This window comes from Mastomys coucha, unplaced genomic scaffold (genome assembly GCF_008632895.1).
Source record: "Mastomys coucha isolate ucsf_1 unplaced genomic scaffold, UCSF_Mcou_1 pScaffold14, whole genome shotgun sequence".
Taxonomy (NCBI): domain Eukaryota; kingdom Metazoa; phylum Chordata; class Mammalia; order Rodentia; family Muridae; genus Mastomys; species Mastomys coucha.
In genome coordinates, this window is record NW_022196896.1 from 122,338,349 (window position 1) to 122,352,067 (window position 13,719).

Consider the following 13,719-nt stretch of genomic DNA (forward strand, 5'->3'; position numbering starts at 1 on the left):
TATCCCAGGTCCTTCTTGTCTTCATTTTGCTTTGTTTCCATCAGGAGGTAAACAGACCTCCTTTGTACACTCCCAGTTTTATACCTGGCTATGGGCTCAGAGTCAATGAAGACTAGCAACCATGGAGGTAGCACTTTGAAAACATGATTTTAAAATATATTTTCCTATTTGAAGATTTTTGTGTCTGACATTTTTTCATAGCAGCAATATTACTAATTGTACATGGAATAAAAAAGATATTAAATTATAAAATTTTTTTAGTTACTGTGTGGTCATGCTCCCATTTGATCTTAAAATCCTTTGGATCACAGGCAATTTCTTAATTTTCTTACTTCATTATGGGATTTGTGTATTTATATTTGCTCATAGATTAGCAGAACCAAGCAGGTCATGCTAAACCATAACTATTATGACCACCTTGGGTGAAATTTAACACATGCTCATAAAATGTTTTGTAGGAACTAATAAAGTGAAAGTGCAGCTTATTATACCAATGAAATGGTATTTGGTGTACTTTCTATGGAGTAATATATAACTCAGTGGAAATTAGGAAGATGACCTAGAATTGTGATTTAACTCAGCATATTACTCCTTTTTTGTTTTTTTTTAAATAATATATACTGTGTTCAGGGAATTTTTATGACATTTTCATACATGTATACGATGTATTCTAATTGATTACATATCTTTACTCTTTCTGTCTGCCTCAGACTCCCACTGACTAGTTTTCAGTTTGCAACTGGATCTCTTTTCTACATTCATAGTCTTATTTTTTTTATTGACTCAATGAGTTGTATTAGAATTGTTTACTGGATAAAAGGTGAAGGGTCATTTGTAGGAATGTTGGCCATGCACACCTTGCTTGGGACACTACTGTTTCTCTCTCTCCCTCTCTCCCTCTCCCCCCTCTTACTCTCTCTTTCTCTGTCTCTCTGAAACCCCTAGCTACACATACATCTACAGGAATGCATGCTGAGCTATTTTCCCTCCATGATAGGTTGTTCACAGAGGTTCTCTCAGGTAACTGATGTGCAGACACTCACAGCTTCCATGAGTTCAAGACTACAATGGCCTCTTCATGCCTAAGTTCAGTGTTTCACACAACTTCTCACACCTTCCACACCATCAAGCTCTTTCCTTCTTCTGCCTCCTCTTCTGCAATGTTCTGTGATCCTTAAGGAACCCATTTATTGCTGAGCCTATAGTAGTCACTCTTTCTTTATTCTTGTTCTTCTAGTCTTTCTGGCTAATGTTTTTTAGTACGTGATCCAAATAATCCTTTAAAACTCTTGTTGGAATGCTCCTTTTAACTATCTTAGTGGCCCTGTATATGTTTATTTCTGTAATTACCATTGATACTTCTTTAAAATTTTCTCTTTTGCAACATGCAACATCTCAGAAAAATTGCAACCTTAGTCAAATTATCACTTTTCCAATCTCTAGTTATGCTTTTAGAGCTGATGAAATCTTGTGTCATTCAAAATCCAGTTTAACTCCATGGTGAATAGAGTCAAGAAGGTCCTTCAGGACAATGAGAGTCAAAAACAAAACCACCACCCCCATGAGGCCATTTACCTCTGCCTTATTCTAGACAGTTAACTTACTAGTCAATCTATTTCTAAGGACCACACTTCTCAGCTTTCTACTGATTATATTTTTTTGAGACCTAACAATGAACAATAATTCTCTCTTGAGTATATTGAAGATTATAAAAAATATAAAATATTAGCAGCATAAACCCCAGAAGTGAACTGTCAAGAAGTTGGGTGGGTTCAATGTTACAAATACTAATTAAAGCTTTAATTTCACAATAAGTAAAGTTTAATTACATTAAATAGCATGAGCTATGTTAATGGATTGACAGAACTAACTATTTTAACATTTTAGGTAAAAGTCATGTTGTAGTAAATCAAAAAATATGAAGTTGTCTTTCATATTGTCTTCTATGAAAACAAGATGTCAACAGGTGGTAAAAAGGGTGAGAAGGGCTTGGAGCTGGAGTGGTCCTTAGGAATTCAGAGGTCTGGGTGTTCTTCCAAAGAACCTGGATTCTGTGTCCAGCAGCTAAATGGTGTCTCAAATCCATCTGTACCTCCAGTTCAAGGGAATCTGATAAACTCTCTAGCCTAGGCAGGTACCAGCATGTATATGTTGTCTATGCAAAGATACATACAAAACACTCAAACATTAAAAAAACACTTAAATTTTTATGGCATATAAACACCCTCCTCTTTCTCCAATTACAATTTAACCATTATAAATAAAAAACAGCAATTAATTTGAGGATGACTGTGAGGAAAAAGACATGATTCGAAAAGGGGATCAATTTGGGACTGTCTAGAACAAGACATGGGAGTTGAAGTTTTGTTTGTATAAGCTGAAATGAATGTTCAGTCAAAAAGATTTATGCACATAATCCCAGGTAGAACAAAATGTATAAAGCATAGATGACACAACAGAAAGAAAAAACAACTACTGCTGTGACTCCTCAGTGCTGATAACAGCCTTTTAAAGAGTCAGTTTTCTTTTTTAAAATTGTGCTCTCTCTCTCCCTCTCTCTGTCTCTGTCTCTCTCTGTCTCTGTCTCTGTCTCTGTCTCTCTGTCTCTCTGTCTCTGTCTCTGTCTCTCTCTGTCTCTCTCTCTCTCTCTCTCTCTCTCTCTCTCTCTCTCTCTGTGTGTGTGTGTGTGTGTGTGTGTGTGTGTATGAGTGTGTGTGGAAAACCCAGTGTCATTAGAGAACTGTACAGGGTATCAGACCCCTTAGAGGTGTACTTATGTGGTTTATGTGTGGTTTCTGGTCACCTATTATCCATACTTGAAATGAGACAGGTCCTGGGCAAGGGCAGCACATGTTCTTAATTACTGACTAGAATGTTTAGTATTTATAAGACAAGTTTATGATGATTCTACCATTTCTGACCAGACTACTGTTAAGAGAACAAAGTAAGAAAATACCTTTCGCTCTTGCCTCTCTCTTATCTCTTGTCCCCTTGCTCCCCTCTCTCCCTATTTCCTTTTCCCCTCTCCACATGGCCGGCCATGGCTGGCCTCTACTCCTCTACTTTTTCCTACTCTCTGCTTTTTCTTGCCTCTACTACCCTTTTAACTCCCCTCCCCACGCCCTAAATAAACTCTATTCTATAGTAAAAAAAAAAAATGATTTTCATTCTTTTCTATTCATCAGTCAACTTCTCATTGAAGCAAATATCAGTTCTATAAACATGACATATTAAAACACGTATAACACACACTTCTTACATTTCTGTGCATTACATACTATGTAACTATTTTAATAGTAAAATGTTCATGTTTCAGATTAGCTACTTTTAAAATTTGTTGTAAAAATGTCACAAATATACCATACATTATAAACTTCAAAAACATTCATTTACATACATATGCACATGAATACATTTTGCTTATTCATTATGTCTTGTTAAAACCCACCTTATCATGTATACAAAGCCTGTCCCTGATAAGTAAGGCTCTGGGACAATATTGTATTGAAGTATACTTCAAGGACATTTCAAGTAGATCTTATTTAGTTAGAATAATGAAAGATTGTGGAATCAGAATGTCACAAAGTCACTATCTTTGTAGATCAAATGGTAGTCAAAGAGTAGCATACAACTTTTTAAAAGGATTACATTTCTATTTATACCTTCATTATGTGTAGGCTTATTCCTATATTTGAATTTATATGAATCTGTGCTATGAATAAAACAAACAGAATGATTAAAGTATCTAGTAGAAAACAAAATGACTTTCCAGACTTCTTTAGAGATTTGTAACATCCATAAAATTGCTTAAAAGAAATAATTTTATTCATTATCCCACAATATTACTTCTTTGAATTATCTTGGTCTGAGAGATAAAGCAGAGAGCTAAAGACAGCTAATAAGAATGGTTATATAAACACATACAGAAGAAAGGATACATAGATATACCTCATTATCTATTCTCAGTTTCTTGAACCAATGAGTTAAAAAAATATTTATTTAGTACATGATAATATATTTGAAAACAATATCTCACCTATTTTTTGACTTCCCGGTCTTACAATTTTGTATATTGAGAAAGGAATAGCAAATATTATTGATCCAAGTCCCATTAAAGTGTAGGCAGCTGCAACCCATCTTGCCCTGTTCCCTTTACTTCCAAAGTGTGCTATAAATATTGCTACTATGGAAGATGAAAGATAACCACTGAAATCCATGAAATATATCTCTAACTTCGACAGAGAAAGTTGAGCTTGATATATGTTTAAAGTCTTATCACTAAGAGCAAATAAAGCACCTAGAAAGACAACAGAAAGACAAAAGCCAATAAAATTAATATTAATAGACAAAACACTATTATAATAAAAAACTTTTTACTGATTCATGTTTATCTTATGATATTATGAATCAATAAAAACCTATAAACAAATAAATAAAATAACTTGAATGAAATATTTTTATCTCAATATAAGAAGCTCTTTTAAGTACCTCTATTAGTAGTCATAGAGATCAATTACATTTAAATCCTCTCATCACTCTTTTCAATGTACTATGGTACCAGTTTTGAAGAAGTAATAAATAATGTAATGGATGTTTACCTGTTTTCTCTAAATTGAAACTATAAGGAAATTTAAATCCAGCTTTGATTTCCAAATATACCATTGTTCCATAGCTAGAATTCTGTGCCTGAAGTTTGACCTTTCTGTACATTTTCAATCTTAAAAGAAAAAAATCTGTATACATTTCATGTAAATTGTCCTTAAGAACATGAAATAAATGGTAGCATTGTCTGTGTACAATCATCATGTATCATGGAAAAAAAAAAAACCTCATCCTAAGGTGAAAAATAACATGATACACGGAATAGCAACCAAAAGATTTACATTTCCTGGCGTGGAAAGAGGAAATGGTTGCAAATTAAAACTCATGTTGTGTCTGCAAAGTGTCAAGGTCACATGTGACTGCTGAAGCAACCATAGCTGCTGTCACCCAGTTACCTCAGCACTCCTTGGATTGCAGGGATCCGGGGATCCATACTGCTCTTCCTAAAGCTCCTAAAGCTCTGAGAACCAACTGATCACTGTTGATCTCCTGCCCCAGGGCCAGACACAGGAGCACAGTGCTGCTGAAATATTCATGATTGTTGCTGATAGAATATCTGTTCTCTACTTTACCTCCAAGAACCTCAGTCACTCAGTGTTGCTCCTGCTGCCAAAATCAACACCCAAATCATAAAACCACAGAAGATTCTGCCTACACTTTTGATAACAACTGCGCCAGCCTCTCACTTGGCAATGGCTAAGTGTGAGTGCTAGCAGGAAGCTACAGGGCAAATGCAGTTTCCAGGTTATTACAAAAAATTATGAGTAAAAAATATATAACTAAAATAATAGAAGGGGAAAGAGGAAGGAGAAGACAGCATGTGGATAAAAGCACTTACGTGATTCTTTCTGTGATCTGAACAACTTAAAGTCTCACCACCCCTCAATTCAAAGACAAGGAAACAAATACCAGGCTGAAACCTGGTTTGTTGAGAGTGTTTTAACTTGTGAGCAAAAATTGTGATGGCCATGCTGTTTTCAAGTTTGTATCTTAATCTCCAAAAGACTCAACCCAGTTTAAGTTGATCATTAAACAACACCCATTACCTCAACACCACCTTCCTATCAGTTCTGAAGCTGTAACCCACACTATGGAATCCACCCGGCCAAGCAGGGAGCCAGAGACTGAAGGCAATGGCAGAGCATTGGGTTAACAGATTTTCATTCATGTTTGGAAAACGAGTCAGAAGTCATCCACCCTCTCCTTCCCACAATGTATCAGCCTCATGTCTAGCACAGTGACTCTTCTCACTGGAACAACCCTGCTCTTCCATCTTACCATGAATTATGACTGCTACAACGTACAAAGTCATAAAGCAATCAATGTTGTTGAAACGCTGTAAAAAAGGAAAAACTATAGGGCCCAAACCAAATGGCCCCTCCTTGGAAGCACTGTATCTTGGATCTACTAACACCAGTTCGGCACTTGTAAGGGACTTTTTCCTCTTGCGGAGCTTTTTAAACTTCTTCTTGGCAGTTGGAATTGTTTTCATCAACGTGTGTAATTTCTGGGGTCCCTCAGTTTCACTTGTCCTTTTGTCATCCTTCGCTACTTCCTTAGCCTTCTTAACCTCTGCAGTATTTTGCTGGACCTCGGCCATGGCTTAGCCAAAGCAGCTCCGGGGATACTGCAGGTACGTTTTGAGGAACCTGGGTACTCCCTGGTCTCAGGTGACTCACAGTCCTTAAGAGACCTGACAGTCTAACTTCTGCAGGGAACGTTATTTCAAGTGCATGAAGCCAACGTCCCTATAGAATGATGCTGCAGAAGTTCCAAGCCTGGATTCTGTCTTCTTGGTGTCACAGAGAAGGAAGAAAGAGGAAGGGAAGAAGGGAGACGGGGAAGAGGAGAGAGGAGGTGAATATGATCAAACCATGTTGATAAAAAAAAAAGTTCGAATAATGGACTGGAGAGATGGCTCAGCGGTTAAGAGCACTAACTGCTCTTCTAGAGGACCTGAGTTTAATTCCCAGCAATCGCATGGTGGCTGAAAACCATTTGTAATGGGATCCCATGCCCTCTTCTGGTGTGTCTGAAGACAGCTACAGTGTACTCACATACATTAAGAAAATAAATAAATATTAAAAACAAAAAGAAAAACAAAAACGGGCAGTGGTGGAACACGCCTTTAATCCCAGCACTTGGGAGGCAGAGGCAGGCAGATTTCTGAGTTCAAGACCAGTCTGGTCTACAGAGTGAGTTCCAGGACAGCGAAGGCTATACAGAGAAACGGTCTCGAAAAAACAAAAAAGAAAAAAAAGTTTGAATAAATAACAAAAATATTTGAAAAAGGAAGGGGAAAAGTTAATGTGTACACAAAGAACAGGGAACAAACCATCAGTATCTCCAGGATTCATTCAGTGTGGATTTCTCTGTAACTGAATAATCTCACTAAATACAAACTCACTTAAGTAATGAATAAGTAAGCAAGTATATAAATAAATAAATAAATATCAGGAAACAAGCCTGCATTCCATCTTCTCTGTTTCACAGAGAAGAAAAGAAGAGGAAGGGGAGGAGGGAGAAGGGAAAGAAGAAAGAGAAGGAGAATATGATCAACTTTGAAGAAAATGTCGAATAAATAATGAATATTTGTAAAAGAAACAGGGAGAAATAAATGTGTAAGCAAAGAACTGAGAACCAACCACCAGTATAGCCAGACTTTCTTCGGTGTGGTGCCTCTACAGGTGATTAGAATCTACAGTAATAAGTAAGTAAGCAAGCAAGCAAGCATCAGGACACATGTGACAATTTAGCCCTATCCACTGTGATTGAAGAACTAGAAGAACAAGCAAGAATCAGAATAGACGATGTCAAGCAATGGCCTTGACTGAAAAGCTTGACCATGAGAATGAGCTCTCCTGAAATTTCAACTCCAGCCAAGAGCTAAAAGGCAGGTGTATATTACACTATAAAGGAAGGAAGGCAGTTGTATATTCTACTATAAATGAAGGCAGGTCCTGCAGAGGATCACTTATATTCCTGGGTGAAAATATCTCAATTGAGCAAAGGACCATGGTATATGGTATGGAACTTGTTTTATGTAAAAATGAAATTTAGATCAGCTTTCTTCTTAGGATGAACCTGACTCATGTATATGCTGAGGGTGTCTTTCTAGACCAGATGTACTTATCTTCTCTCTTAAGATGTAGATATGTTGCCACCAGGAAAAAAAAAAAAAACAATTGACTGAATGCTGGAAAATAATATGCATATTATTGACAAAAAAGTATTAATTTTTCTTACATTTAGAGACTTATATTTTATCATACTCATTATATGATTAGTTTAGTATAGAACATACTTAGGCACAGATACCCTCTCATGTTACTTCATTATATTATTAATAAGCATATATTAAATGGGATTCTTAGGGATAAAACACATGGCAAAGTAAGAATCATTCTCCTTCTCCTCTGATACTATACTGTTCATTACCTAAAGACAGAAGGAGAAAGATAGCTGTGCAAATACAAAATAAATGAATATTTTGTTTCTAGTAATAATAATGAAATTGAAGAGAATACTACTACGGCCTATCAACAACAACCAATCCCAAACTTACAACAAAGTATTTTGGGGATCTAGCATAGGCTAAATTTGTAGTCATCAGGAGAATTCACTCCAAAGGGTAAGAAGCTATTAGAAAATAGTACAGAGTACTCATGTATCAGTTTAAAAGGTCATCAAGATGGAAAGAACCATGGGAAAATGGAACATGGGAGCAATTGAAGTTTTAATGATCTGCTTGTTAGAATTACCCAAAGGTTTTGTATGTTGGTTTGCTTTTATGCTATCGTGTAATGTGTTGTTTCACTGATTTTTTTTCCTTTAGTCTGTTTGTCATTTGTACATACAAAGGCTACTACTGATTTTTGTGTGTTGATTTTGTATACTGCTGTGTTGCTCACTAAAAGTTTATAAGGTGCAGAAGTTTTCTTGTAGAGCTTTGAGTTCTTCAATATATAGAATCTTATCATCTGCAAGTAAAAGATAATTTGACTCCTTTCTTTCCTGTTTGTATCCCCTTGATCTCCTTCAGTTGTCTTATTGTACTAGCTAAGGGTTCAAGTACTTTGTTGAGCACATATGGAGAGAGTGGCTTCTTTCTTTTATTCTGGATTAAATAGAATTGCTCTGAGTTTTTTCCTGTTAGCTGCAGTAATGCTGCAAATTTCTTTGCTAAGTTGAGATACATCCATTGTGTCTCTAGTCTCTCCAACAAGTTTTATCATGAGGGAGGGTTGGATTTTGTTAAAGGCCTTTTCTGTACCTAATAAGATTATCATAAGGATTTTGGCTTTTAGTCTGTTTATTAGGTAGACTAAATGTATTGAATTATATACGTTTCCACATCTCTGCACCTCTGGTATGACACCTATTTCTTCTGTTGGACAATCTCTTATTTTTATGTGTTCTTAAATTCAGTTTGAAAGTATCTCACAGAGTACATTGATCTTTATTTGGGAGTCCATAGCTTCCTTGAGGCACATAATATCCTGTGAAGGGTAACTCCAGTTAAAATCTTACATGAATCTAGATACAAAGGTAGATAGATATTATTATATCTATATTATCTATCTATATTTAGATACATCGATACACAGATACATAGATGAGAAAAAGATGTAAAGAAAGAAAGACAGTTGATAGAATGTTTGAGAAAGCCATATGGAAAGCTATTATTAAATATATATAATACCTATAAATTTAGTTATCTAATCCATTCCTCCTCTCTCATACCCTACCCACACTTTTCCCACATAAATCTCCTTTCCTATCACTCAGCTTCCCCTCCTTCATATCACCTGCATTACACTATTACCCCTCTATCTCAGAGTTTTACTGCTGTGAACAGACTCCTTGATCATGGCAACTCTTATAAGGACAATATTGTTTTGTGGCTGACTTATGGGTTCAGAGATTCAGTCCATTATTATCAAGGCAGAACTTTGAGAGCACTCAGGCAGGTATGTCACAGGAGGAGGTCAGAGTTCAGCATCCTGTTCAAAGACAAACAGGAGAAGACTGGGTTCCAGACAGTTAGGAGGAGGGCCTTAAAGCCTATGCCCACAGTGACACACTACCTCCAACAAGACCAAACAACTCCAAAAAGGCCACATCTCCAAATAGTGCCACTCCCTGGAACAAACAGATTCAAACCACTATACCTTCCTTTAACATCTTTTTTCTCTCCCAAGCAATGTTCCCATTCTAGTTTCCTGAATTCTACAGGCACTCTAAATTAAAAACACAAGTTAAGATTTTATGTTAAGATCCTTAAATGTCAAGCCTAGGTAGTATAGGCCTTTAATCCCAGCACTGGGAACTCAGAAACCTAGAGGCACAGGCAATCAGATTTCTGTGAGATGGAGCCTAGTTTTGTTAAAAACAAACAAGCAAAAACAAATATATATATATATATATATATATATACACACACACATATATACATACATACATATATATATATATATATATATATATGTATGTATGTTTCACTCATACATGCATATGCACGCATATGCATGTATGAGTGAATTTGTGATTTGAAGCTGCCTGTAGCTTCAGGAACTGCTGGATTCTTCCTAGGTGGAGGACAGGGACCTGTAAAAAGAGGGTTTGAAATGCGAGAGGAATAAATGAAATCAAGACAAGTATTCTGATCAAGGTTCAAACTTTGCTGAGAGGGTCAGGTATACACACGAAGTACAGAAAGGAAAGCGAGTCTCTAGGTTCCATGATATTTGCATAATGTAAACATTACAGTAAATCTCAGGTGCCAATGTCTCAGCAACTGGTAAGCCTTCTGGCTGTGGACGGTCTCTTAGCTCAGTGGGTGGACTTCTAAGCTGCTGCTTCGAAGAGAGGTGACAGTCCACAGGGAGCCTTTGTTTAGCTCCCCAGGTGGGATAACCACTTCTAGGTGGAGGCAGTTCTTGTTGTTTTTGTTTGTTTGTTTGTTTGTTTGTTTTATTTTTTGGAGGGGAAACTGGGAAAGGAGAAATCATATGACAAGTAAATAAAGAAAATATCTAATAAAATAAAAATTAGCTGGACTAGGGCATAATCATGCACCATAGTCCTGCTTGGGAATTTTCACAGTGCCTTGGCGATCTCGCCTGCAGTTATATATCTACTGGCAACTCTCTTACCCTTCTTTGGAAATCACATACAGCTCGTTCGTATTCTAAAAACTGGGCTATTTCTGTATTTAAAAAACACAGTCACTCGACATGTGACCCTATCTTAGGCTGAGAGTACCAGAGACCTATTCGCTGGACATAGGTTTTCACATTGCATCTTACTCCCATACAGCCAATGCCATGACATGCCTTTATCGCCTGCGATATCAAACTGTCACAGTCTCTTTGGAGTTCCCTCTTTCTGAAGGCCACCTGAGTCAGCACTAGTGCACCGATGGGTAGGCATAGACACCTAATTGAGTTGCAAAATAGCAGCTCCCAAGCTAGGAACTCTTTCAACTATTTTGCCTTGAGAATAGGCCTTTGATTCAGTTGCAAAATAGTAACTTCCAGGCTAGAAGCTCCAGGATTGAGCTTTGATTGTCTGTGTGCTCCAGGAGTGAGCTTTCAGGTGAAGGGAGGAGGTGCTCTGAGAGTGACAAAGAAATTGTCAGCTCTCAAAAAAAAAAAAAGATTTTTCAGCAGTAAATTTAAGCACATTTATTAAAAAGACTGTGGACCTGTATCCACCTGGCAAACCAATCTTTCAGGTAGCCATCATGCCACATCTTCTTTCTGAGAAAAGATACACACGGAGCCTCTGCCCCAAACTAGAACAGGATCTGGGCCACTCCATGTGTTAGTGAGTGGATCTCGCCATTTCACCATGGCATACAAACTTTAAGTGTTAGTATGCCAGTGGCAGTCAGCGGCAGACTGACCTTTAATGTCAGTCTGCAGGAAATTTAAAACAAATAAAGCAAAGGCAAAGTGTGACTTTGAAGATCTAGGAGGATATAATTCTCCTCCTTTAGTTTTTAAAAGCCAATTTTTCAGAGTGTGGTGTGCACGTTCAACAATTTCTTGTAGGGTTATAAGGAATTCCAGTTTTATGTTCAATACCAAATTCTTTACAAAATGATATGAATTTTTTGCCAGTGTAAGCTAGCCCATTGTCTGTCTTAATAACTTTAGGTAAAACCATAACATTAAAGACTTGTAAACAATAATCAATTACATTTATAGAGGCTTCTCCTGAATGTAGAGAAGCAAATAGGAATCCTGAACAAGTGTCAATATATTTAAGCTTTCCAAATTCTGTACAATGAGTTATATCCATCTGCCAAATATGATTGGGAATAAGACATTTTGGATTGACCCCTAAATGTTGAACTGGAGATAATGTAACACAGTTAGGGCATTGTTTTACAATTATTCTTGCTTGCTTCTTGGAAATCTTATGACAGAGCGTTAAGGTATAGCTAGAAAGATGGGATTTATCATGGTCATGTCCAGCCAATGTGACAGGATCTGAAACTAAGACTTCTACAAGAGCTCTGTAAATGCAATCATTGTCTGCAGTTAATGGTCCAGGAAGACCAGAATTAGTTCATATATGATCAATATAAAACTGTTTTTTTTTTTGAGCAAGAATAACATTTTGCAATTGGGAAAATAGAGATCCTGCTGTCACATTAAAATTAAACATGCCACATGTTTCTAACAAAGGAACTGATTGAGCTACATATAGGCTATCAATGAACAGATTGAAAGCACCAGTCACAGCCTGGAAAACATTTAATATTGCAGTTAATTCAGCTAACGGAGCTGAGAGACCAGGAGTTTCTATGATTACTTGTTGATTATTCATAAGATACCCAACTAGTCCTCTAGTGGAGCCATCAGTAAAAATCACAAGAGCATTACTCAAAGGCTGTGAGGAAGTCATGTTAGGAAATATTACTTCATGCACATTTAAGAATTTTATCAGTTTATCTTAGGAATAATGATTGTCTATAGTTTCTTGAAATCCTATTTGAGCAAGCAACCAATCTGTGCTATGCTGCTTTAGCTAGGCATCATGATCTGTAGTAAAAGGCTGAATGATAACATCTGGTCCTTTGCTAAAATAAGTCAGTGCTTGCTTTCTTCCAAGTACAAACATATGAGCTACTGCTTCATAATATGACAAGATATTATGTTTAGCAGATACCCTTGAATGTATCCACATGAGAGGTGCTTTTTGCTGCAACAATGCTTTAGGTGCTTGAGTTGTGATGAATATTAACAAATGCAAGGGTAAAGAATAATCTATATAAGTAACAAATTGATTTCAATAGCTCCACCTGTTGTAAAGTGGCTATTCCTTCTCTAGTTAAAAATCTAGGAGAATTTGGATCAGAACTCCTTCTGAGAATATCAAATAAAGGTTTCAATTCTCCTGTAGTAAACTTTAAGTAGGGGCGAAGCTAATTGATATCATCTAACAACTTTTGAAAATCATTTAAGGTTTTTAAAATGTCTCTGTGAATAACTATCTTTTGAGGAACAACAGTTTGGTCTGTAAGACTAAAGCCCAAATAATTATAAGGATCCTGAGTTTGCACATTTTCTGGAGCTATTTACAGTCCCTTCTCAGCTAGGGCGAGTTGTAAATTTCTATAACATAGAAGCACATCCTTTAGGATTTTTTTCTGCTAATAAGACATCATCTGTGTAGTGGGCAATATATATCATTGACTATTTTTGTCTTACAGGTTCAATGGCTTATGCCACAAATTTTTGACACAAAGTAGGACTGTTAGCCATGCCCTGAGGAAGGACTGTCCATTGATATCTTTTCATAGGTTCCTTAAAATTAATAAATGGAACACTAAAAGCAAATCTCTCACAATCCTCAGGGTGCAAAGGAATTGTAAAGAAACAGTCCTTCAGATCTACTACTATTTTATAGTCTCCTTTAGGAATAGCCACTGGAGATGGGAGTTCAAGTTGTAATGCTCCCATAGGTACCATGGTTTCATTCACCTTTTTTAAGATCTTGTAACAATCTCCATTTACCATATTTTTTCTTAATCTGTTCAAGTGTTCAGGACAATGAACACTTCTAAAAATAATTCTTACTGTCAGCAAGGACTGCTTGGTAACACCA

General features: G+C 36.6%; 1 protein-coding gene across 3 annotated transcripts in view; it reads right to left on the bottom strand.

Annotated features, from left to right (window-relative positions):
- The window catches only part of LOC116088821 (solute carrier organic anion transporter family member 6A1-like), a 77,030-nt gene extending 70,665 nt beyond the window's left edge, over window positions 1-6,365 (bottom strand). For 2 of the 3 annotated variants that reach the window (XM_031368533.1, XM_031368535.1), the window contains exons 1-2: window positions 5,881-6,365; window positions 4,037-4,297 (exon numbers count right to left, since the gene is read on the bottom strand). In XM_031368533.1, the coding sequence (XP_031224393.1) occupies window positions 4,037-4,297; window positions 5,881-6,202 (583 nt within the window). In that variant the 5' untranslated portion in view covers window positions 6,203-6,365. The remainder of the gene's footprint in view (window positions 1-4,036; window positions 4,298-5,880) is intronic. The other variant, XM_031368534.1, reaches the window with a different exon arrangement.
- Window positions 6,366-13,719: the final 7,354 nt, after the last annotated feature.